The following is a 27,024-nucleotide window of genomic DNA, read 5'->3' on the forward strand; positions in this document are numbered from 1 at the left end:
AAGGCAAGTGCTGTGTTGAAAGGGTGTGTTTCTCAGAGGATGTATACATTTCTGGGGTCCTCAGGGATGGGCCAGACCAGTGCAGTACATTTGCAGTTCTATACCAAATGGAGGATAGAAGAATTAAATAATTTTATATATTAGATAAATGTGGTTTAAAATACAGGCAAAACTTGTTTACATTTGAGGTAAAACAAGTATCTTCAAAGCATTGTCTCAGTTTCCATATGCTCACTTCTTTCTCAGATCCTACCTAGAGTTTATTTCCTAATCTTCTACCTTAAGAGTATTTTGGTGGAAAAGTGTCAGAAGCGCTAAACTGTGTTAGAATTATGACTATGCCATTTATTAGCCAATTGGGCATAAAATAGCTATAAAATGGGCATAAAATCAGTTGTTTCAGGATCAAATTAGATAATGTATATAAAAGTGTACTATTATAAAGTTCCACATCCATGTTAGTTACTAATACTGGAACATCATTTTATATGTTAAGCTATCTCCTGAATTTTTAGACACCTGGATATCCAGTTAATGCAAATTCTAGGATTAATTAGCTACATAGGAAGGAGAGGGAATTTGAGGAAAATTATTGTTTGTTTATTGATTAATCTCATTTATTTGATGACAGTAAATCTAGTATATAGCCTTAACTTTCTTAACTAGTGGGACTACAAAATAGACAAAACTCCCTTAAGAGAGTAAGCACTGCTTTTCTGAATAGAATTGCTCATATTCCCAAATGTGACAACTCAGATTCTGCCTGTGAGGAGTGAGTCTGGGTTTAAACCCTGTGAGTATACTTGCTGAAAGTCTGTCAGTTAAGGCTTTATTATGCTTTCCTGAAAAATGATTTGCCTCTTACTGAAGCTATGCTTTCTATGAGTCATCATGAAAATAGTTTTAATTTCATCACAAAATTTAACAAAATATTATTTAGTCTTGTTTCCTTTTATGGAATTTATTTAAAGGAGAAAATAAGGGGGGCAGAATGAGAGTTGGAAGACTTAAGTTGTAGCCCTGGGCCTGCCACTCTGTAGTTGGACAGATGATTTCTCTCTTGGGCCTCCCCACCACCTCTGTCAAAGGAAAGCCTGTGAGGGGCTTCTCACTAGGTCCTGAGAGTACATGATTCTAGAGATTTCACTTAGATACAGTTTTCATTGCAATTCTTGGAGGGAAAAATAGCCATCCATTTCTAAAAGACCCTGCCCAAAGGGTTTGTTTTCAGTGACTATGTTGAATGTTGGGGGACTTTGTGTTTAAACTAAACATTATCTGCATATTTAGAAAGACCTGTTCAGGGTACACAGATCCCATAGTTTCCCTTCCCAGTATGGATTAGGTTATTAAGATGTGTGAGGCAGCTGCAGTCTAGTGCAATGTGAGTCAGGATTCCATTTCATCTTTTATTTGATTTTTTTGTTTGTTTATTCATTCATTTTTGTTGTACTGGGTGAGAGTCCCAAGAGATACAGACAGCAGTTTGCTAAAATGAGCAGGAGAGAAGTGAGGAGGCAGAGATAAGTGCTTGTAGCATGCGTCTGTTTTCAACACTATCTGCTGTTCCAGAGAGTTAATAAAATTATACTACCTCAGGTTAAGAATGAGAGCTCTTGAACTACCTCCACATACGCCCCTGCAACTTATTTATTCTCTCTGTACCTCAGTTTCATTTTCTACAACATGCAAACAATACTAGTGCCCACCCCATTGGGTTATTGTAAGGACTAAATGAATTAATACATTTACCACACACAGATCCAATCCTCAGATACAGGGAGCACTCAAATGTCAGCCATTTATAATGTTGGTGGTTATGATTATTAGAGTACATTTATAAGTAGGGGGTTGTCTTGGCCCTCGGGAAATTTGTCACAAAGATAAGTGAACAGTTTAAGGCACCTGAAAATACTTGTTATGTGATGAGCTGAGTCTCAAATTTTGTATTGTCATATTGTTAAAGTGAACTCGAATTCTGTTGTATTTTATCCCCATTTAAAGAGATGCATTTACAATGGATGAGGGGTTTTTTTGTTTGCTTTTTATTCTAATATCATTTGCCTTAATATATTAAATGATCATAGGGTTACTTTAGTGAAGAGCAGTTAAGAGCCTTGAATAATCACAGACAGATGTTGAATGATAAGAAGCAAGCACAGATCCAGTTGGAATTCAGGAAGGCTATGGAATCTGCTGAGCAAGGAGAACAAATTTTATCAAGGAATGTTACAACCGTGTGGAAGTTGCGTATCATAAGCTATGGGAAAAAAGAAAAAGATTCAGGTCAGTATGTAAATTTTACAAGTTAAAGTACTACATTAATAAAATGAGATCAAATGCTAGATAAAGTATAAAGTGAACTTGTATCAGAGGAGTAAAAATGGGCTACCACTGCCCTCAAAACAATGCTATAATCCTTAGATCTTTGTTGTTTCGGTATTTGTTTTACAAGAATTGTAATGCTTATCAGTTCTTCCATTATATCTTTCTCCTCTTTATCTAGTTACACTGAGTATCTGGCGTCCATCATCAGATTTATATTCCCTGTTAACAGAAGGAAAGAGATACAGAATCTATCATCTTGCAACATCACAATCTAAAAGTAAATCTGAAAAAGCTAACATACAGCTAACAGCAACAAAGAAAACCCAGTATCAACAACTACCGGTACAAACTTTTCATTATGGTTTTTTAATTTTGATGAATGCATATTAGTTTATAGAATCTACATACACTGATTTTTTTTTTCCTCGTAGGCTTCAGATGAAATCCTATTCCAAGTTTATCAGCCGAGGGAGCCCCTTTACTTCAGCAAAGTATTGGATCCAGACTTCCAACCACCTTGTTCTGAGGTGGACCTAATAGGATTTGTAGTTTCTGTTGTGAAAAAAATAGGTAATACACAGTGTGTTTTTAATTGTAACATCTTATGGATGCTTTTGAAAAATAATATTTTTTAAAATTTGTCTTCCCTTAAGATTAATTGGAGTTAATAAATCAGCAAATTTGGTGACTAGTGATTTGAAAGTAAGCCTGTTTTAACCTTAATTCTTAATGAAAAGCAATTCTGCATTATTACAGGGTAAGAACTTACATCCCATTCTGTGCTATTTAATTTTAAAGAAATTGCTAGAAATGTTTTGTAGCATTTGAATGATTACTAGACAAATAATTATAATCTGCCTCTGCAGTTTATTGAACATTCAAGCCTCCATCTCCAGCTTCTCGGCAGTATCCCTCATTATCTGGACTAATGTCCCTTGTTCTAAAACCTACTTTGTTTAGTGTGGCTCCTCCTACTTTTTGTGGTTAGTTCTTGTTTGTATGGTACATCTTTTCCCCACTCTTGTTTTTAACCTACCAGCATCTTTAAATTGGTTTTCTGACAACACGGTTGGATCTTGTTTTCTTATGCAGTTTGAGGGCCTGTCTTTTAACGGGTTTGTTTAATCTGATCAGCTTTAATGTGATGATTGATATGGTTGGATTAAAATCCACCACCTTGCTAGCTATTTTCCCCTTGTCCCATTAGTTCCTGGTGTTGGCAGGCTATTCTCTGTGATGTTAATGCACATTTTATAGCAGCCATTGTTTCAGACTCTCACTTCAAGAATGCTTGCATAGCAGAAAATCTTGGAAGGATGGAGATCCTGTCTGCCTCCAACACAGAGAGCAGATTTGTTTCCCAACCAGGCAATCCGATCCCTTTTTCTATGAGTTTGGTTTTTTTTGTTTATTTTTGTTGTTGTTATTGTTGTTTAAATTCCACATGTAAGCGAGATTCTGACTGTATTTTGAAGGAGGCAGACAGTGTAGGTAGGGTAAGGAGAGGAGTCAAGGAGTTAATGCCAAGGTGTTTGGTTTGAGCACCTGGGAAAAGAGTTGCCATTTACTGAGAGGGGAAGAGTGCAAGAAAAACAGGGTATGTGTTGAGGGTCAGGAGCTCAGTTTGGTCAGTTAAGTTTTAGCACTTAGTATAAACAGAGATTTCTGCTTGACAGTTGGATATACAGGAGTCTGATCGGGGGAGTGGTCTGGGCTATGACATAAAGATAAATTAGGACGTCATCATCATACAGGTGATGTTTAAAGCTGTGAGACCGGCCAAGGTCACTGGATGCGGGAGTAGCTGGAGAAGCAGCTCGGGCACGCTGGTGCTTAGAGTCAGGGAGATGTAAAGGACTCGGTGGAAGAAACAGGACGAGCCACTGAAAGATGGCAGAAGTACTTAGGACAGTGGAGCTGCACTGAAAGTGCAGAGGGAAGAAGAATCCCGGAGAGGTGAGAGTGATTCAGTCTCAGATGGTATTTGATAGCCGAGACAGCGAGGTGAGGGCCAGGAAGGGACTGTTGGCTTCAGCACCAGGGAGGACGCTGGACGCATGGAGAGGCATGCATATTAGGTTATAGAATGCAGCCATTTCAAGAAGATCATGCTTTAAGCAAAGAAGGGAAATGGAGCACTCACAAGGAAGAGAGTTGGGATCAAGAGAATGTTTTTTCTGATGAAAAAACCAATAGCAGCCTGATGAGATGGTGTATACTGATGAGAAAGGCCCAGTGAGGAGGGTGAATGCTTTCTGGTGGGGGGGGGGTGGTAGCAGCAGCCTGCAAGGAGCAGGGGAGTCACCTACGCCAGCCTGACTGCCAGGAGCACAAGAGGTCTGCAGGGGCAGCAGTGCCATCCGAGGAGAGCCAGCAAGCTGGTAAGGACAGCAGTTACAGGAGCGGTTGAGCGGAGTGGGGATTTGTCCAGGGAAGGCGCTCCAGCAGACAGGGAGAGGTAGGAGATGGTGTGAAAGGAGTCAGTGTGCAGAGCTTTCTGGAGACAGCCCAGGGAATACAGCAGGACCTGGGAGCTGGCTGCTTGTCAGACTGACCTGAAACCACTTCTGATGGCCCCGGGCAGGACAGATAGTGGTGAGGAGGTGAGGTGTGTGCCGAGGAAAAGGCGGGTCTTGACTTTCTGCCATATCCCAAATCATTGTCTTCCCCTCTTAGTTATCACGTGATGGCTGAGTACTTGAGTTTCTTTCCACTGTATGTTGTGTATCCCTGGAAGATACTGTCTCTGTTCTACATTGTCTTCCCCAGTTGAGTGAGTAACCCTGTGTATTAATTTGCTATGCTGCCGTAACAAAGTGCTGCAAACGGGTTGCTTGAACAACCAAAATGTATTGTCTCACAGTTCTGGAGAGCAGAAGCCCAAAATCAGGGTGTTGGCCGACTTGATTCCTTCTGAGGCTGTGAGGGAGAATCTGTTTAGTGCCTTGCTCCTAGCTTCCGATGGTTTGCTGGCATTCTTTGGTGTTCCTTGGCTTATAGGTGCATCACCCCGATCTCTGCCTTCATCTTCACATGGCGTTCTCCCCATGTACGTGTCTGTGTCCAAATTTCCCTTTTATAAGGACATTGGGTCGGACCCACCGTAATGACTTCATCTTAACTTGCTTACATCTGCAAAGACTTTGTTACCAAATAAGGCCACATTCACAGGTACTGAGGGTTAGGACTTGAGCATCTTGGGTGGGGCACAGTTCAACCCACTAACACCCTGAAACATTCACTTCTGTCAGTCAGTCCTGGTCACCTGCTTCCCTTGCGGCCATTTTCATTATTTCTGATCAGAAGAGGAAGAAGGCAAGGAGACGCAGGCCGTTTGCGTTCCTTTAGGTTTAAGGGTAATAACATTCTCAAGCTACATGTCATTTCACCAGTTTGGGGAAAGGAATTAGAAGCTGAGCCTTTCTGTGCCTGGCCTTATCCACAATCTTGTTTCTTTCCTTCATCACTAATTTTTAAATTTTATATCAGGGTATCCCTCATTTGTGTTTTTGGTGAACATTTCTTTCTGTTTTTATTTAGTTTGATGTTAACTGTTAGAGGAAGAAAATTCTGTTACAGAAAGCTTCAAAGTGCCACCTGAAGCCTGAAGTACTAGTTACCTAACACCCAAATCTGATCATGATGTCTCCTGGTTTAAAATCCTCAGTGGCTCCTATCCCTTAGAAAACGAAACCCACACTCCTTCATATACCTGAAAAACTCACCTGCAGCCTGCCTTATGCCACCACCCCACACACCTCAGCTCAACTGTTGTGACTTCGCGTTCCTGACCCACTATGTGGAACATTTAGTACTTCCTACCTTTAAATATGTGTTCACTTTGCTTACAGTGCCCTTTGTCCTCCCTTCGTGAAGAATGGAAGAAAGGCTGTCATGCCTTAGCCAGCTTACAGGCCCCCCCCACTCCCAGCCAGATGCCTGTGCCAGGGTCGGAGCTTCCCTGCTCAGCTGCCGTGGCGTGTCATGGCTGGGTCGGCACCCGTCACGTGCATCACATGGCCCAGGGGCCTGTCCCCACATTCCTGACCCTCCTCCCCACCCATGATACTGTGATCTCTTCAAGGACAGGGACTCTGTTTTAGTTCCTTTCTGTCCCCACTTCTAACAAAGTGGGGCAGGGCAGGGTGGGGGAGCAGGTAATTATTGAGAACTTCATAAAGTCCTCATAGTAACACTGTTCATTTGCTGTTATTCCACTTTACAGATGGGGAGACTGGAGCTCAGAGAGGTTAAATAACCTGCCCAAGGTCACAGTTATGTAAAGGATTGGAACCCATACTTTCAGGCTCTAATGTTTATGTGTTCTTTCTTAACACTTCCCGCTGACAAAACCAGACCCAACCCAACCATTTGAGAATTGGACTTAAAATAGGGACTTCTAGCATTCAGTCTGTTTTGTTACTACATTACAAAAACTGGTATAAAGTGAATTACTTAAATGAGACCACTTCTTAGGTCAGTTTCCCTGGGAAACCCTCAGATTTCCTGGAAAGCGCCCCCCAGAACAGCACCTGTGTGTCCCGTGGGGACTCTGCAGCGAGCATGGCCCTCAGGGTCATGCCGGCTTGAGGCTAGGGGCCAGTCACTGGACACATGCTTCCTCCAGAGAGCGGGCCCTACAGTGGAGGGCGAGCCTGGGAGAGGGAGCTCAGGTGGCAGCGGGCCATAACCAGTGCTCCCTGAAAGCACACGCTGGACCTGAAGATGGAGGGCTCTGCACCCACACAACATCGCTGGCCGGAGAATTCGTGAACGGAGGTTTAGAAACTGCTAAATGGGTGCTTTATCCTTTCAGTGAAATTTTCTAAAAAGAATTTAAAAGGTACAGCGAATTATGCGTAAGTTCAGAGCAGCCCCAGACTATAAACCAACAAAATAATTTTCTTCTTATCCTTTTATTTTCATGATTTTTTTAGTGCCAACATTCTAAAAGTGTTACTTTTAAAAAATTCTTCCAATTGTTACCATTTGTACAAGATGCATGGTAATTAGAGAAATAAGTAAAGTTTCTGTTTTTTTTTTTTTTTTTCAACGTATACGATTTAGCTATGAAACCTCTAGGAAAAAATGAAGAGAGGAAACTATCCTGGAAGCTGATTTTTATATTTTGCATTTTCTAAATGTTTTTCAGTAAACGTGTATTACTTTCATAATTGGGGGAAAACAGAGTTTATTTTTTCATTACTTTAGAGAACAAGTGGGAGGGGGAGAGGCAGAGAGAGAAGGAAAGAGAGAATCTTAAGCAGGTTCCATGCTCAGCATGGAGCCCAATGTGGGGCTCAGTCTCACGACATTGAGATCATGACCTGGGCTGAAATCAAGAGTCAGATGCTTAACCGACTGTGCCACCCAGACGCCCTGAAAAACATAGTTTAAAGAAGGGCATTTGATAGAAGGGCTATAATCAAGTTTTGAATATAATTAGAGGCAAATTCCAAAATTAGAAAAATCGAACATGCTTGGGAAATATAATTTCTCTAAAAGCAATTTTTAATATTTAAGATTAAAATCCATTAAATAAATCTACTTATAAAATTGAAAGAAATAAAAGGAATTACCATCATTTGCAATAGAATAAACAAATCATTATCTGAGAATGGAATCCATTCCTGTCATTTATAAAGGGAAATGTAATTCTTACAGAGACAAGGAATTCTAAATAGTAGGATTGAATGGTTAGTGCCTTTGTCCTGTCCTGGTTTATCCAGTGGTCCCCTCCCATTTTTGGCATTGAAATTTTTTTACTTTTTTTTTTTTTTAATAATTTCAGACCTTCAGAAAAGTTGCAAAAATAATACAGACTTTCCAAATATCTCTCACCCAGCTTCCCCTAATGTAAGCATCCTACATGACCATGGTACCATGATCAGAATCAGGAAGTTCACACTGGCACAATATTATTACCTACAGTATAGAATGTAATTGAATTAGAAGTTTGTCATGCTATTTTCCTTTTTTTATTCCGGGATCCCACTTTCATTCCATCATCATTTCTCCTTATTCTCCTCCAGTCTTTGATAATTCCTCAGTCTTCTCTTGTTTTTCATGATCTTGACTCTTGAATAGACTGATCAATTATTTAGTAGCATTTCCCTCCATTTGGGTTTGCTGTTTTCTCATGACTGGAATAAGGTTATACATGTTTGGCAAAATTACCACAGAAACAGTGTTGTGCCTGTCCTTCTCTCGTATCAAGGGGTTAATGAAGTTGATGTTGCTTATTACTGAGAGTGGCAACCTTAATCATTTGGTTAAGGTGGTGCCACCTTAACCTTGGAGCAGATTCTTTGAGACTGTGCAAGTCCTATTTCACCTCAGACTTTCACCAATTAATTTTAGCATCCATCAGCTGATTTTGTTTGCAACAGTTTTTATTGTAGTATTTGCCTAATGATTTCCTTTTTTCTTTTCCATTTATTGGAATTCATTGGAATTCCACTGTAAGAGCTGCCTCTTTTCCCCAAATTGACTTCCTAATTGATTTATATTGATTTATAGTATGGACTAATGAATATGTATTTTATTCTGTGGGTTAAAATTCAATACCTGCATTATTTTGTTTTGCTCCAATTGTTTCAGTTTAGGCCATTAGGAAATTTTTCAGGTTGACTCCTGTAATTTTTTGAGCACCTCTTTACTGTTTGGCATCAACGAGATGTTCCAGGTTCATGTTGTATGTTCCTTGCCCCAGTGAAGTTGAATCAACTACTTCTCCAAGGAACCCTGGATTTTTTTTTTTTTTTTTTTTTTGAGAAATTGGTGTTTACAGCCAACATCTGCTTGCTAGACTATGTACTCATTACTTCAGAGGTACCATTGCTTCTAGGCCCTTTTAGATAGAAAAGCCAGGAAATATGTTTGTGTTCCATTTTGAATTTCCTATCTGGTTGGGTTTATTTGTTTGTGGGCTATGTGAAGGGTGTGTGAAATACTGCGTTCTAAGAGTCAGCTGCACAAAGACATACTCCAAGAAGTGTCAGTCTCTCTCATCCCTTCTACCCTAGTGCTGTTCCTCCCCTTCTGTCTACCCACATCCTATCTCTGTAGTTTCTGGTTTATCCTTCCTGTGTTTGTTCTCTACAGGTGGAAAGATACATGTATATATTTTCTTATAGCAACATCTTTCTTATATGAAGGGTAACAAATTTTAGTCTTTTTTTGGTGTGCTTTTCTCTTTTCACTTAACAGTGAATAGAGAGCTTTCTCTTTTTTTTTTAAATTCCTATGTATTCTGTTCTTTTTGGTGCAGTTGTAAATGGGATTTTCTTAATTTCTTTTTCTGCTATTTCATTATTAGTACATAGAAACGCAACAGATTTCAGTGTATTAATTTTGAATCCTGCAACTTGACTGAATTCATTTATCAGTTCTCATGGTTCTTTGACGGAGTCTTTATGGTTTTCTATATAGTATCATGTCATCTGCAAATAGTGGAAGTTTTACTTCTTCCTGACCAATTTAGATGTCTTTTCTCTCTCTTTTTTTTGGTCTGATTGCTGCAGCTAGGACTTCCAGTACTGTGTTGAATAAAAAGTGGTGAAAGTGGGCGTCCTTGTCTTGTTCCTGACCTTAGGGTCTCACTAGTGAGTATGATGTTAGCTATGTGTTTTTCATATGTGGCCTTTATTGTATGTTCCCTCTAACCCTACTTTGTTGAGGATTTTTATCATGAATGTATGCTGTACTTTGTCAGATCCTTTTTCTGCATCTATTGAGACAATCATATGGTTTTTATCCTTTCTTTTATTGATGTAATGTATCACGATGATTGATCTGTGAATACCGAAACACCCTTGCATCCCAGAAATAAATCCCACTTGATCGTGGTGAATGTTTGTTTGTTTGTTTTTTAATGTATTGTTGGATTTGGTTTCCTAATATTTTGCTGAGTATTTTTACATCTGTGTCCATCAGGGTAATGCTGTCCTCATAGAATGAATTTGGATGTTCTCCTTCCTTTTCTATTTTTTTGGAATAGTGTGAGAAGAGGTAGTCATTCTTATTTAAATGTTGATAGAACTCACCTGTGAAACCATTTGGTCCTGGACTTTTGTTTATTGGGAATTTTTTAATTACTGATTCAATTTCATTCCTGGTAATCAGTCTGTTCAAATTTTCTGTTTCTTCCTGATTTAGTTTTAGAAGGTTAACATATTTCAGGGATGCCTGGGTGGCTCAGTCCATTGAGCGTCTGCCTTTGACTCAGGCCATGACCTCAGGATCCTGGGATTGAGCCCCATGTTGGGCTCCCTGCTTGGCGGGGAGCCTGCTTCTCCCTGTCCCCACTGCTTGTGCGCTCTACTCTCCTCTCTCTCTCTCAAATAAATAAAATCTTTAAAAAAAAAAAAAAAAGGTTACATGTTTCTAAGAATTTATGCATTCTAGGTTGTCTAATTTGTTGGCATATAATTCTTCATAATGTTCTCTTCTAATCCTTTGTATTTCTGTGCTGTCAGTTATTATTTCTCCTCCATTTGTGATTTTGTTTTAGTCCTTTCTCTCTCTCTCTCTCTTTTTTTTTTTTTTTTTTGATGAGTCTGGCTTTAATCTGGTTTATCAATTTTGTTTATCTTTTCAAAGATCTAGCTTTTGGTTTCATTGATTTTTTTTTTTAGTCTCATTTATTTCTGCTTTAATCTTTATAATTTCTTTCTTTCTACTGGTTTTGGGTTTTGTTTGTTCTCTTTATATTTTCTTTAGGTGTAAAGGTTATTAGGGATTTTTCTTGTTTCTTGAAGTAGGCCTGTATTGCTGTAAACCTCCCTCTTTAGAACAGCTGTTGCTTCATCCCAAAGATTTTGGACCATTGTGTTTTCAGGGCATTTCCTCATTCTTTCATACAGCTGCATAGTACAGCATTGTCCGAATGTGCCATACTACTCTTCTGTAATATAGGCTGCTTTAAATCGTTTATAATTACCTACAAACAGTGCTTCAGTGAATAAGCTCGTACACAGTATTTTCTTGATCCTTGTTCATATGTATCTCACTATTATTGGAAGTACATCTTCAGAATAGAGTACTAGAAGTGGAGTTGCTGAGTGGAAAGGTAAACGTGGATCACTTTGCTAGGTTCTACCAATTTTTTTCTCCAGAGGATTGCACAAATTTGTATTCCCACCAGCAGTGTATACCTGCTTCCCCATGGCCTCAGTAATAGAATATGTTGTCATACTGGCATTAAAATTTTAGCACGATAAGCAACAGGCTATTTTGGAAATCCTGAGCTTTCTCTAAATTTAGTTGTTTTGATCTGTTTTTATCATTAGCATACCAAAACAAATGGGCATATTAGAAGTTCCTTGCATTTTTTAAATTTACCTAACATATATAATGAAGTGGGGCGTTTTTTGTTTTGTTTCTTTAGGTCTTGCTCCTTTGGTCTATTTGTCAGATGAATGCCATAATTTATTGGCAATAAAGTTTTGGGCCGACCTTAACGAGGACATTATTAAACCTCACACATTAATTGCTGCAAGCAACCTCCAGTGGCGACCAGAAGCCAAATCAGGAATTCCTACTTTATTTGCTGGAGATTTTTCCAGGTTTTCTGCCAGTCCAAAGGAGGGCCATTTTCAACAGCTATTCCACAAAATGAAAAACACTATCGAGGTAAAATTACTTTGTGCATTACCACGCATTTTGGTATTTTCCTATTTTGATGGTCAAATATTAAGGAAATATGGTGGCTTCTATGAAAATTGGGTAGTTGAGATACGATGTAATGAGGTTTCATCCTGTATAAATTGCTCACAAGCCTGAGGAGATGGGAGGACAACAGCTGGGAGATGATGATTTGGAGCGGACCGAGTGAGGGGAACCTGTGAGGAGGACGGTCAGAGCTACAGATCATGTGACCAACAAGAATTACAGGAACTGCCCATGGTTCAGAGCAGTTGGTAGTGTAGTTAGTTAGTAACATGCAGATTCCAAATTTACATTTTAAACTCCATATCTAGTATTTTATAGTTTATATCTGTCTTTGATCTGAAATATTCCCAAATAGGAGAACACTGAAATTTATTTTCCCTGGATAATGTATGCATTTTATCCTTAAATCTATATAAACAGCAAGTAATAATATTAGCTAAAGTTTAGAGTACTTACTGTGTGTCAGGCCTTGTTCCAACCCTGTCGCATTTAATTCTATCACCAACCCTATGAGGTATGGAGCTTTTTTCCATTTTACTGATGAAAAACAGGTTAAGGCACACAACCAAGTTGTTAGAAGCAGGATTCATACTTAAGCCATCTGAATGTGTAGCCTTTGCAGTGCTGCCTTCCAATAAAATTTTGGATTTTATAAATTGCTGACTAGTAAAGAATCTTCAAGATAACCCTCTTTAATATTTGAAATGTGTGTTATTCAAAATATATATAAATAAAATTATGTTTTAAAAGCATTAGAGTAGCCAGCTATGTGAAGGAGTTTGTGTAATATTTTACCTAAAGACTCAGTACACATAGTGAAGAATAACACCCTGATTTATCTGGTTCCTAAATTGGAGGGTGAGGGGGGTGCATTCATTATTTGACTCCCATACAGAGTACATCCAGGTTTTCTCTGAGACTGTTTAAGAGTACTTCAGAGACAACTGACTGTCATTTACATAGCATTTTTACGTCTTACAAAATACTCTCATCAATTAGGTTAAATCCTATAAAATTGCTGGTATTTGACCAATTGAAATTTCTGAAACAACAGTTTTATGTGGTTTAGCCTATACATTGTTTCAGTTAATTCTTGGAACAGACATGAGGTGATTCTCTCATTTTACTACTAACCTAAGGCATACTCTATAGATGTTAGATGATTTACAGCTATCAGGTAGGAAATAGAGCTGGACCTAGAGACCGTCTTCCAGCTACGAATCCAGTATACATGTGAAACCTTGCTTATTAAACTGGATGATTGGAAAGATCTCTCCCATCTCTTTCCTTCCCTGACATACAGATTCCCTCTCTCCCTCCAACCACTGTGTTGGCTTTGCATTTTTACACTGGCAGATTGCTTGACAATTGCTGTCAAATTTGGGGTGTGTCATTCTTTTCCTTCTGGTCTGAACCTTTTATTTCTGGTTTTAAAAGTAACATTTTCTGAAAACATGAATATGTGCCTTTTCATTTTACAAAACAGCTTTTCCCGTTTATTTTCTTAGAATATTGGTATGTTTTGCAATGATGCAGAAAACAAACTTATGCATATACTTAATGCAAATGCTCCCAAGTTGTCCACCCCGAATAAAGACTGTGCTTCAGGGCCACACACTGCTCAAACAGTCCTTGGCATGGGAAATAAATTTCTGGTAAGTTAATGTAAATTTAAGGAATTTTGTAAATATTATAAATGAAGGCAATAATATATTTTGGTGCATACCTAGTAAACATGGTAAAATGTAATTAAACTTACCTAGAAAGTATGGTTAATTGTTATCTGGCTCCTGTAAGTCTAGGTTATCTAGAAATTCTATCTTGTTTATCAAAGCCAGAATGTAACGTTCTTTGGGGGCAAATTTTACAAACAGGTGCTTTCATTTTTAGCTTTGCAAGTACATGTGATGGAAAATACTTTGCTTGTGTCCTTTTGCTCGGAGGACTAGTCTATACAGTTAGGGTTGTTTCTAAGCTCAGTTTGATTTAACTCTTTAAATCACAATACATGTACATCAAGCCATAAGGTCTGTAATACTGGCTGATGACTAATTTTTAAGTAGCTAACAGTTGCTAGGTGTATCTGTATTAACTCAATCTTCACAATGATCCATGGGATGGAAATTATCTCCATTTTACAAATGAGGAAACTATGTCCTAGAGAGGCTGAACAATTGCCTAAAGTCACAAAACTAGAAAAGTATACCTACTAGAACCCAGTCAGTCTGTGCTCTTAAAATGGTTTAAAAATGCTTATCTTTGTTTAAACTGTTAATGAAAAAGAAAAGATTAGTGCATAAGTTAGGTCCCCCTACCTCCTTTTTTGTCTTTTAGTACAATTAGTCTTCATTCTTCTTTCTTTTCCTGTCATTTTTATATCCTTTTATGCAAAACTATTTCCTTCTGGAATGAGCACAATCTTATCAAGGTCTCTTGGAACCATCTGACCTATGAGTCATGAGGGGAGTGACAATGTGTGTGGTATTTGTGTGCTTAAATATTTCTAATGAGGGGTGCATGCGTGGCTCAGTCAGTTAAGTGTCCGACTCTGGTTTCAGCTCAGGTCATGATCTCAGGGTTGGGATCGAGCCCTGCATCGGGCTCCACACTCTGGGGAGGCTGTCTGCTTGAGATTCTCTCTCTCCGTTTCCCTCTGCCCCTCCCCCCCTTCTCTCTCTCTCTAAAATAAATAAATGAATCTTTAAAAAAATAATTCTAATGAAAAGCTAACTTGGTGATGTTTTATATATTAGTGCATAATTATCTAGGCTGCTTTTTGTCTTTTTATCAGATGTCTTCTCCCAGTAGTGAGATGAATTACCAGAGTCCTTCATCACTTTGTAAGCCAAAAGAGAAGTTTGTTCCCACACCTGGATCAGCCCAAATGCTTTCAAAGTCTTATTGTAAAGGGGAGAAAGAGATGGATGACCCAAAAAGCTGCAAGAAGAGAAAAGCTTTGGATTTTTTGAGTAGACTGCCTTTACCTCCACCTGTCAGTCCCATTTGTACATTTGTTTCTCCAGCTGCACAGAAGGCCTTTCAGCCACCACGGGCTTGCGGCACCAAATACGAAACACCTATAAAGAAGAAAGAGTTGAATTCTCCTCAGATGACTCCACTTAAATTTAGTGACCTTTCCCTTTTGGAAAGTGATTCAATAGCAGACGAAGAACTCGCATTGATAAACACTCAAGCCCTTTTGTCAGGTCCGGCAGGAGAAAATCAACTTATGTCTCTCAGTGACTCCCCTAGGACTGCTCCCGAGAGCTCAAAGGATTTTCTGAGGCAGAAAAGGCATTCTGCTGCATCTGGGGTCACAGGATGCGGGAGCCCCCAGGCCCGCACCGAAGAGCGGGAGACCAATGTGCAGGACGCAAGTACAGTGAAAAGGGCATCTATGAGACTGCAAAGGCGACAAAAACAAAAATGACAATAAATCAGTTACTGACTCAGCCTTTCCAATTTGTAGAAAATGCAGCTTCAGCCTATCAGGATTTGCATCAAGTACATCAGGATTTGCATGAGAAAAAAAGGACACAGTCCCAAATCTCCCTGTGTGCTTGTCTATCTCAGGCATGCGCCTGGCCTGTCCTGATATACTTTAATCTCAGTTACATGTCCGAAAATTGACTGTATATTTATTTACTAACCAATCAAGAAAAAAAATCTTTAAATCTTTATCACTGGATTTGATCACTGGATTTGATCAGGTGTATTTTACAAAGTAAACATACCTTTCTCTTTAAATTGTGTCCTTAATTAAGTGAAACTAGGTTTCTAAGTACAGTTATTTTGACTCCTGTAATTCCTTTTAGTTTAGTTCCTACTTTAGGTGATTTGGTTTGGTTTGGTTTGGTTTTTTCAGAGGTAACCCACTATGAACCACCTTTCCTTAACGAATGTTGGTTCTCTTATAGTTCTATCCTGATCAAAAGTCAGAGGGAGTAAGAAACAACAGTGGTGTTTTCCTTAGACCAATTCTTCAACCTTAAGTCAGCATAACTGCAAGAAAAACAGAATCTTCAATGTAATTCCTTTTTATGATTCCAGTGTGATCACTGAATTATTTTAATTAAAAATTCAAATGCTTTAAAGCAGATTTCATAGTGTTCTTGTTTTTTTAACAAAATGATCATCTGCAACTTAAGAGAAAATCTTTCTTTCAAATTGGCCGTGATTCTCCCTGCTTTATTTTTAGTCCTATCACAGGACTCAGCAAGTCCTTCCTTCAAACCTGGTTTTCTCTAACCACCAAGGCAGACAGGAATAGTTCAGTATAAGAGGACATTCTCATCTGTTACCTTTCTATGCTTAATAGAGAAAAGAATGCAGTTCTAATAGGAGCTAATAGCATGGAGAAGCTCTTCAAACAGGTCTTTTAATATGTCTTAAATTTATATAAAATACCATGTTTTCAAATCTAATTATAAACACATTTCAAACCCTAGAATAAATCTTTTAAGAAGCAGTTTTTTTCTTTCATAACTGATCCATGATTTTTCTCTCCTCTAAAAATTATTAACATAATAAATAGTCCATTCTGCAGTTTTTTAACTCAGGTGTTCTGCCAGTCTTAATAATATGTGATTTAAGTTTTGTTCAGACAATTTGGTCCTTCACACCCCAATCATTTTCCAAGTGACCCACTCTAGAACAGGGAATAAAACTTGAATCTCACGTGAACAAAAAGAATTATAAGAATTTTACCTCTTTTTTTTCATTCCTAGAAAACCCGAATTGCTAGTACCTCCTCCATTCTTCATTACCATTTAGATCACAGAGAGATCTCATGCACACACTCCTTTTTTTATGTTGTAAATAATATAGCAAAGCTATATAAGCAAACTATGAAGCTTAAGTATATATGGATATTATCCTCTAAGAAGTGACAATGATTTCAAAGTCAAGAAGGTACACTGTATAAGGAATAAAAGGTAAAAGCAACTTGTGTTATTCAACAATCACTTAATGAGAGCCTATTATCTTGTACATAAAGCCCTACGCCAGCTATATGAATGATGCAAAGGTTAGTAATACAAACCACCACAAGCTAAAGTTGAGTGTTCAAAAAATTACATACGAATTAAGAGAAAAAATAGATCACTTCTAGCTGGGATAAAACTGGCAGCACTTAATTCTTTTTATGTTTCCAAACCAAGTATTTCAGGAGTCATACAAGAAAAAAAAAAAGAGAAACAGGGACACTACTCTTCTGAGCTCTTTAAAAGCTCTGGATCTAAACCTGGGGCCACTTCATACTGGTTACATAGCAGTAAGATTTCACTCGTGTCAGGTATTGAAATGTTAAAGTAATAGTCTTTCTAATGTGCACAGATCAGATAATTTCAGCATGTAAAATACAAGGTTGCTTTTGTCTTTATGTCTCCTATTAGAGGAGACTGGTAAATAAGTTTGATATAGAAAAACTGGTTCTTAATATGGTAGAATTCTATGGGATTTAGGTGATTAACTTTTTTATATCATTGGTCTAAAAAAAGTTTAGATTCAATGACAAATTCATAGAAAGCAATACCATATGTAATTTTTAATAGCCATAAAAGCACCATTATATAGGACACTTAAAATAATATTTCACAGAACATTAGAAAGAAGCTGTTGGCCAACAAGAAATAAAGCATACATCCTACATGGTCTTACTTATCATGGTCTCACACCAAATTAATCTGATTCTAACCTGCTGAGATTTAATTTGGAATCATAGATTCAGTATCGGCATAAGAGGGACATTCCAGAGTTGTGGCAGAACTTTATTGTCTTAATGCCACATAAAACACCAAGACTGGTCATCTTCCAATGGGCATGGCTTAGACATACCCCTGTATGATTTCTATCTTGGGATGTTTAATTCCTTGCACTCCCAAACATTTGGGCAGCCAAGTATCACACACGTCTATTAACAGGCATAATTTTAAAAACTGCTTAACTCTCTTAAAAATTGGTGTTTTATAAAGTCAGGCTTCTTTAATTTACACTATTAGCACAACAGCCAAAAGTTAGTCAGGTTAAACTTATTCAATAAAGTGGTAATTTAAAACCAAGATGTGACTTTAAATAATGACACTGATTTTCCTCAGCAGCTTGTAGAGCTGTTAAGAAGGATTCGACAGGGGCGCGTGGGCGGTTCAGTCGGTCAGGCACCTGAGTCTTGATTTCAGCTCGGGTCATATCTCAGGGTCGTGAGATCGAGCCCCGCAGTGGGCTCCGTGCTGAGCGAGGCGCCTGCCTAGGATCCTCTCTCCCTCTCCCCCACTCTCGCTCTCTTGCTCTGCTGTCTCTCAAAAAATTTTTAAAAGAAGGATCCGACAGACCTTTTTAACAATAACACATCACTAGAATAAAGGAGTAATTCCCCAAGTGTCTACTTAGAAGGACAACATTCCCTTAGGTGTATGCTCTCTGGCATGTGCGTTTTAAAGGAAAATCAGTATCATCGTGACAGCCACACCTCGCACATTTTGAGGATACACAGATTCTCAGAATAGCAACGGCACTAACATTTTTCCTGCCTCCCACTTCTCCCCCACTTTTCCAACTTTCCTGATGGAGATGAATTTCCTGGAAAAATAGATTCCTTCAGAGAAAGTGGTACTAAAGCTTCTACATATTAGACTTAGGTGACTGCTTCCGTGCTTGGGTACGTTCTCAGGTTTCAGTTTCCAATCTTTGGCTTCCCTAGAGAAAGAGACTCTGTTTACAATCAAATCGGCCGAATTCCCAGCGTCGGACCATGCATACAGGATCACTAACAAATGCTCAGCGAAGATGAAGTATAATGGCTTCTGCTCAAAAACTTTCAGGTCCAACTATTTACACTGGAATTAGAGCTTTGATGAAAACTGAACAAAGAATAAATACCAAAATTGGCAGTAAAAACTGATTTAGGAAAATTTTGAATGCCTGTAAGATAGGCTTCTAATATCCATGGTGACAACCGCCTCTTCTGTTACAGGAGCCCTCGTTTGTGAAGCCCCCAGGAGCCCTCCGGTTGGGAAACTCTGCATAGGGATTCCAGTATCGTGCGCCATTGGAAGGGGACGCGTTATTCCTGTCCTGGCTTCTGTTCATTCTGCTGGGCTTTTCGGCGTGAAGCACGCTGTGAAAGGTAACATCGTGTTCATACCGCTCCTTCATTCGGTGTATTTTTTCTCTTGGGACTCCATGAATGTTTCTTCTACGTGGGAACAAATGCAAACATTTACTTAAGGCAGCCTATCAAAAGGAATTACTTGCATTTTACTTAGAGATGCACTCCCTTGTCTCAGGATTTAACTCTCACAGAAGCGTGAGGTCTCCTTAAGGAGTTCTCTTTCAGGCTCCACTCCTGTTTTGCATGCTGCCTTGAGCCTAGCAAAGAGCAACACCTTCACAGATGCTTTGTTTCTAGAAGTCTCAATTCTGTGCCTCAAGACGTAAAAGAACACCGTGAGGTCTTTTTATTATATATTTGCCTTTTAATCATGCGTATCTCTATAACCGATTCATGTCAGTCAGTCCTAGGTACTTCTAGATGCTAATTAAAATAATCTTAAATTCAAGTGGGCATGAGAATCCACTAGGGATATAGTTCAAAATGCAATTACCAGAGATTCCCCACAATGGAATGGGGCCCATGAACTAGGATTTCAACAACCCCCTCAGGCAATCCTGATGGGGGTGGGCCACAGACCCACTTTGGAAACACTGCTTGTAACCATAGAATGAACTAGCCTTATTCCTAAAAAGTAAATTCTGATCTGACTGGTTACTTTAAATCACTGGCATTATCTAGTAACACAGATAGTGAATATCAGAACTCATGCACTCAGTCAACAAGTTAGTATTACTTGGACATGTATTGCTTTATAAATGAGAAGCAGTATCTAGACCATAAATGAACCACAGACTGTTCAACATCTAAAGATCTTTAAAGATTTAGCCTAAATGCAGAAACACCACTGACATGTGCAATCCCATGCAGAGAAAAGTGCTTTCAAACGCTCATTAATGAAGAAGCATTTCAGCAGAAAGTTAAATGTGTCCTTTAAAAGGACCAAGTCCAAGCCAAGGTTTAGCATTTAGCATTATATTAGAAAACTGACCCAAAACTAAAGTCTTCACATTAATAATTCCAAAGTTATCAATTTCCAAGAATTACCATTTCTGGCCTGAAAACTACCATGTCCATTTCCAGCCTGAAAAGATTCTTTTGTTCGGTCTGAAATACCTGAAAATAGCAGGATACATAATGAGGAACTAGAAAAACAAAGAAGTACCTTGCTAACTCTTGAACGTTGAATTTCCAGCGAGTGTCAGGTTCTCGGAATATAACTTCATAGTTATTTTCAAGTGCCTGATTTTTCAAAAGTACATAAAATATTGAAGACATGGTATGTATGTTTGGGAATGTTTATGCTGCCATTTCACATTTACTACAAATCCTTTCTACAATTCCTCTGTTTTACCAGTAATCCAAGGCCTGAGTTTATCTTAACAAGTACAGTTGGTTCATTTCCATGCTTAGCCACTCTCAGACTATATTATGGCTCCCAATGATAAATTTTGGTCCATTTTATCTACTATGTAGGAAAATTATAAACGTTCTTTGTTTTGGGACATTTTTAAAAAATAGATAGCTGGACTAGTTTTAAATATCCTATTCACAGGTATGAGAAATACATTCAGTGGCTTCTCAAAGTCCCTTATATGATTATCATAGAGTTTCTTCTGTCAAATGCCCTGTCCCATCCCTCACACCTTGGTTAGAAAGTCAGGGTGCCACAGGAACAGAGCTTATGAAATAAAAGTGATTTTCCCATACTCTTTACAAACTCTTCCCACCAAAGGGAGCTTTCCCCTCTGATGCAACACAGTTTGGCCCAGTGCACTGTGCCCCATTTTCCTCGAGTTTAGAAAATGATTACAGTTTCCATATAAACATCCAGATATTTTTTGCATTCATAAATTGGCTACTACTTTTTTTAATCTCAAAATCTGAACTTTATTATCACTATTGTTTATTGTGTTCTAAAATACAGAATGAAAAGAGCAAAGTAAAAAGATTTCCTCTCCATTCTTGAGATGGACCCCTCTAATTAGAGAAGGATTCAAATATCATAAGTGGAAAATACCTAATTTCTGGGTCTTACTAATAGCTGTGGATGGCTGAAAAAGATTGTACATTCCAGATAATAAAAAATAAAAAAGTAAAATATCTTCCCTTAAGCCACTCTCCCGCTAACTCTTGGTTTTGAGTTGTGCCTTGATTAGACTATTCATGTCCTTGTTCATTTCTCTCCCAAGTGGACTTTTGGTCCATGAACTGAAGTAACCACAAAGCTGATGTTCATTCCTTCCTACTCGCGAACCCAAAGTCCCACAGGCTGGGCCCAAGTAAACCTGATGGACGTGCAGTTCGAGAAAAGCGCACCTATATGGAAGCTAGTTTGCCCCCAAATTAAAAAGAAGTCACAAGTCCCGTTTTGGAGATATTCCTTTTACAGTTAGCCTAGTGGGGATTGTGTGTGACAAAATCAGACTACTCAGCTGTCTTCTTCCTGCCCTGTGTGTTTCAGGATCTTTTCTCCTGTCTATATACCCAATAAGAAGTGAAAATGTATTACCATAAGAGATGAAATATGTCTGAAAAAAAATCAGACATATTTCAAAATTAAAAATATGCACAATGTTTTATTCATCTTACTGTTCTTTCCTATTCTGACAATAGAGAGCCGAGTTGTTATCTTTGTATATTTATATTCTAGTATCCTAATAGGGTTACAGTGCTAATTCTCAATCTGTTTTTAAACCAAAAAAAAAATTGCCCAGACTCTCCCACACCAGTACCGCCCAGCACTGAAATCCCTGGCTTGCCAAAGACAGAAAGGTCGTCTTATTATCAACCACTCGGCTAGTAGCGTTGTCCAACCAGTATTTCTGTGCAAGTCTCAGAGGGTGCTCCTGGGCATGTATGTCTCCCCTTGGGAAAACAATCAAGACAGAAAAACTATCAAGAATTCAGACCAAGGACAATTTAAAAACGTACCCTGAGGTGATAATTAGCATCTCAGTGAATTTCAGCCATTGAACAACCGAAAAACACTAAAATTAAACCTCTTTACCTGCGCCCTGAGAGAGCTACGATTAATAAAGATGAGATCATGGCAGATCAGAAGAAGAGGAAAGAACAAATGTTGCAACTTTCTCACAAAATGTCCGTAACTGAAAATTCGGAATGATGCTTCTTCCTACCATGACTGCATAGGGCTTCATTTCCCAGGCGTGGAGGTTGGTATTATCAATAATAATGGGGGATATGCCATTCCTCATTGCTTTTCTGGCTGCAACACAATGTTACAGAACAGTGAACAACATGCAACAATCAGAACGGTGAGCGTACTCCATATTTTGTTATTTTTTATCACAGCTGTCCTCATTACACAACTTTAGTGCCACATATTTCAGAACCCATTACCAATCATTTTCTTTTTCCTGGAATCTAGGAAGGTTATGCTCTGACATTCTGTTTAGGGGGGGAAATGGCAGAACTTTTGATTACGCTCCTTCTAGAAAACGTATTCATTCTGCAGCAGCTACTATCTATGTGCACGATAGGATTTCCCGGGGAATTTGGAAAGGAATTTGTCACCTCTTTTCTGGTTCCACTCATGCGCTTCCTCCAGGAAGTCAGGATTGAACTCATAGGCACCGTCTTCCCTGAAGAAAAAATCATCCGTGCTGAAAATCAGGGCCCTGGGAAAGTCGTGTTGCAATTGTCTAGAAAGTGGGGAAATAAGAGATTGCTTTATGACTAATCACAGCCATTATAGATTATTTCCTTCCATCTCTAACATTTAGCGGTTTGTAATTATGAGGCCACCAGGTTGCGTGTTGTTGAAATTCAATTTAAGGAGAGAGATGCTTATCATCTCTAGAAGGTACCAGTCCTCCACAGGAGGCTGTGTGTGCGGCCCAACTCCTAAAACTCAGAAGTGTGGTCACCGCATTGACTTCTGCAGCACGAAGACTGACTCTAGATCGGGAGGTTAGGAGAAGGCGTGACGACAGCCTCCTCGTGGGCACTAGTCCTCATTGCCTGTTGTGCAGGGATGCACGAGTGCACCGCCCCCAGGCCCGCCCCCGCTGCCGGCCCCCAGACGGCAGCCCGGCCCTCCCCCCCATCTCTCACCTGTCCCGGGTCCCAGCTCCTTGGAGCTCTGGTCTCTGTAATGACCCATCTGAGACACTAGTTCTTGCTGAGGTATGAGAGGTGGATAGAAGGGCTGCATGTGCGTGCAACCCTCATCCAGGTAACAGTTTACATCTTAACAGTGACCTACACCAAATGGGAACAAGCACACTGGAAGGCAAGAGGTACAGCCGGCCTTCCCCAGGACTTCTTAAACTACTCCCACACTCTCGAAATATGAAAATATCACAGAAAAAAGGAAAACATCATGGAGTGCCCCCTTTAAAACAAAACAAAACCAACAAAAAAGCATATTAAATTCTGCACAAAATCACTTCCAAGGGCAGATATTTCCACTTGAAATCCTTATTCAGACAACTTGGGGGGAGAAGATGGATGCGAAGGTGGGTAGTAACTGGGTAAATCTCTGAGCCTCCTCTCGTCATCTGTAGAAACGAAGGATGATTTCACCTGTCCTGCTAGGTCACCACACTGATCCGATAACATGGGGATAATCACGGTGCAGCGCCCGACACGAGTGTCCGTTTCTTTCCTTCGTCCCTGCGGCACCAAAACAAATTCCGCACGCACGCAGAACATATGACCGAACGGGTATGCTCAGAACACAAAGCGGGGCGGGGGAGAATAAAAAGGAGAAAGCTTGGAGGAAAAAAGGTTGGAGAATGACAAGAACAGGAAATGCAAGGAGAAAGCAGAGCTGTTCAACTGGTGGTGTGTGTTTGTCCTTCTCCGTGAGAAAAGCTCTCTTTAATCAGGAGTGAGCAGAATGCGCCTAAGGCACCAGAGCCCAGATCCTAAACAAGCTTCTAAATTGTTCTGAAAGGCTTGGGTTCAGTTCTTGACTCTTCCATACCCAGTCAGGTGACCCCTCTCTCTAAGCTATTTCCCTGACTGAAAACCACAGATAAGCATCACTACCTACCCACCTACCTATCATTTGACTGAAGTGCGGATGAGATCAGATCTGGGGAAACATTTTGCAAATAGTGAGGCACTTTTAACAGTGTAAAGTACTATTACTGTATTAATAGTTATGACGCATGAGATCAAATTTACCAACCCCAGCTGTTGATGTGCCACAGTAGTGAAATACGCCGGAGTGTGTATGTAATCTTGAAATTACTGCAAGTGAATTCATATGGCTGTGAATGAAAGAGATGAAAAACCAAAATAAAGCAAACGCCTCAATGTTCAGGAATGAGTGAACACATTCCAGAAACAGGAAACAAACATCTCTGTCAAAATTCTTCAGCAGGCTTGATGGCATTCAAAAAGAAAGCAGCAGCATAGCTGATGGGCTGAGTTGGGAAACAGGGAAAAATTCAACGGACAGAATCTTATATCTTGATTTAGCCAGGAATCTGATGGTCTCTCTTAATGGCCTTGTGGAAAAATGTAGACAAGAAGATAATGTATTTTAATACCCAGAGAATATTAGATAATTATCCAACTCATTAAACATTTACTAAGCATTTAATATATGCCAAGTACTGGGTGAAGTGTTAAGGCACAAAAAGAAAACAAAATAGCTGTTTTCAAGGAATTCAGAGCCTAGCCAAGGAGCCAGACACAGCGGACCTAACACTCAGTGTAAAGAGCTGTACGGATGAAGGACAAGAGACTTTGGGGTCGGGAACAAGTTCAGACAGGGAAGCATTATAAAGGCGACACCAGTGGACTTGGATCCTGAGACATGAGAAAACTCCGCCGCTGGGGGAGGGGGTTAAAAGCACAAGAGGTAAAGCTCCTGCTTCGGGGGCTTGTTATGAGAAAGGAGCTCTAGGGAAAAACCAGAGCGAGTAAAAGGGGCAAATCGTATTTGCAGCGGTTTTCCATTCTGAGTGCTACACAATGTAAAGAGAGATTTGGCAAGCTGGACTATGTCCAGAGAAGAGTGACCAGGTCAGTGTAAGGTCTGAAAAGCATGGAAACCGTATGAGATGAGAAGAGATCACCTAAGGGATGTGGGGTGTTTAAAGTGGGAACAGATGATCAAAGTGATTCACGATGGTGCTCCCATCCCAGGAAGCCTGTTGCCGGGAAAGGTAATGAACTGAGTTCATGGATCAGCAGTTTGGGTTGGGCGCTTGGGGGCTGTCCTGCCCATCCTGCCTGGGACCTGCCCGGGATCGTTCCTGCAGCCACAATCCTCTGACAGGGGAGGGGCTGAGTGGTCTCCGCCGGCCTCCTCCATTGACGAGTCTGCTGACTGCCGGCCCCGCCTCTCAGCCCCTGTGGTCTCTCAGCCTCAGGGGGGTCAACCCGGGCGCTTCACCAACCGCAGTAGTTCAGAGGGCAGGAGTGCAAGCTGCTAGGCTTCCACCACGTTCTGCTGGTCAAAGCAAGTCGCTGTGCTGGCCCCCAGTGAAAGCGGAGGGAACTAAACCATGGGAGAGGTGGCAAGGAAATGTAGCCACTTAAACTCCACCACGGGTACACCGTGACACAAAAGTATAAAGGAGATTTGATGAAACAAATCTGCCTCGTTTCCATATACATGTCTTTTATTTGACTTTAAAGATACTCAAACTGAAAAGCCCAAATCATAAATCCAAACTTTAACCTCCAAGGCAAACAATTATTATGATGACACCTTAGAAAAAAATCTAAAGGCAGCACTAAGTGCATGTGTATTTTATATTTGTGAATATTTTACAGTTTCTAAAGTATTTTCATCAGTGTTACCTAATCTAAATAATGAAAGCTGCATTCAGAGGTTAAATAGCAGTGTATAACTTACTTTCCTTATCTTTGTATATACTAAGTTAAGCAAAGTTACGGATATTGGTTCCAAGAGTTGTTTTTTTTTTTCTTCTTTTTGGTCCCAGATTTGATATCCCTTCTAAATCTCGTTTGTTTTCCTATTAGGTTTGCCATTCATAGGTTTCGATGTGGTCTTTTACCATTTTCAGAGTTGAATTTTTCTTCTCCTGTACATAGGCTTGTCTACTCTTGTTTTCCTCTTTATGGCTTATGTTATCTAGTGGAAGTTAATATTCTCACTCTCTGATGTTTCCTTTAAAAAAAGCTTTAAGACATGAGTATCCAATTCACATTTTATTTCAATCCTATTTCCTTTTAGAAAACAAAGCATAGGGGCGCCTGGGTGGCTCAGATGATTGGGTGTTTGCCTTCAGCTCAGGTCATGATCTCCAGGTCCTGGGATCGAGCCCCACATCAGGCTCCTGGCTGGCTCAGCGGGGAGCCTGCTTCTCCCTCTGCCTCTCCCCCTGCTTGTGTGCCCTCTCTGTCTCTCTCTCAAATGAATAAATAAAATCTTAAAAAAAAAAAGAAAGAACACACACACACAACAAAGAAACTACTGCCCTCCTTAATTGTAAAATTCTGCCTTAGAGTAAAAGTTAAATTGTTCAGGGCCATCATGGGGCTAGACCACCTGCTCATCATTCCCTAAGAGATATCTGACTGTAGCCTAACTGGTCCTCCTAACCAACAGGCATGCAAAAATATGAGTGTTTTTCACCTTTACAGCTCTCACGGATCCTGCGGAGGCTAGGGGGAGTAGGAGGTTTGTATGATCTTCCTGAATGATCATTCCTTTCAAAACCTTGTGTTTATCTTCAGCTCAATGTTAAATTAGCACTGGCAGGTACAGTAGCATCTGGAATCTGCAGGACAATAAAAGCTCTCCGAGCTACATAAGAACTGGTGAAATAGACAAATCTTGAATTTCTCAAACTTAGGTGGAAGCAATAAATAACATTCCATCAGCTTCAGAAGTAATGAAGACAATGCATCAGGTCTAGCTTTCTTTATGGTGGTCAAGAGCCTCATGCATTGGGGAAATTGAGAGGATG

At 39.6% G+C, this 27,024-nt stretch overlaps 2 protein-coding genes across 6 annotated transcripts in view; one reads left to right on the forward strand and one right to left on the reverse strand.

Moving 5' to 3' along the window:
• The window catches only part of BRCA2 (BRCA2 DNA repair associated), a 60,480-nt gene extending 44,733 nt beyond the window's left edge, over positions 1-15,747 (forward strand). For both annotated transcript variants that reach the window (XM_081815417.1, XM_081815418.1), the window contains exons 22-27: positions 2,088-2,286; positions 2,507-2,670; positions 2,760-2,898; positions 11,717-11,961; positions 13,509-13,655; positions 14,792-15,747. In XM_081815417.1, the coding sequence (XP_081671543.1) occupies positions 2,088-2,286; positions 2,507-2,670; positions 2,760-2,898; positions 11,717-11,961; positions 13,509-13,655; positions 14,792-15,430 (1,533 nt within the window). In that variant the 3' untranslated portion in view covers positions 15,431-15,747. The remainder of the gene's footprint in view (positions 1-2,087; positions 2,287-2,506; positions 2,671-2,759; positions 2,899-11,716; positions 11,962-13,508; positions 13,656-14,791) is intronic.
• A 1,783-nt stretch (positions 15,748-17,530) lies between these two features.
• N4BP2L1 (NEDD4 binding protein 2 like 1) overlaps positions 17,531-27,024 on the reverse strand; it is a 28,145-nt gene continuing 18,651 nt past the window's right edge. The window contains exons 2-5 of one of the 4 annotated variants that reach the window (XM_081815430.1): positions 22,646-22,773; positions 22,249-22,337; positions 20,156-20,350; positions 17,531-19,192 (exon numbers count right to left, since the gene is read on the reverse strand). In XM_081815430.1, the coding sequence (XP_081671556.1) occupies positions 19,136-19,192; positions 20,156-20,350; positions 22,249-22,337; positions 22,646-22,773 (469 nt within the window). In that variant the 3' untranslated portion in view covers positions 17,531-19,135. The remainder of the gene's footprint in view (positions 19,193-20,155; positions 20,351-22,248; positions 22,338-22,645; positions 22,774-27,024) is intronic. The other 3 variants (XM_031022585.2, XM_006728959.3, XM_031022590.2) reach the window with 3 other exon arrangements.

Source organism: Leptonychotes weddellii, chromosome 3 (genome assembly GCF_054177405.1).
Source record: "Leptonychotes weddellii isolate Sample4059 chromosome 3, ASM5417740v2, whole genome shotgun sequence".
Lineage (NCBI taxonomy): Eukaryota > Metazoa > Chordata > Mammalia > Carnivora > Phocidae > Leptonychotes > Leptonychotes weddellii.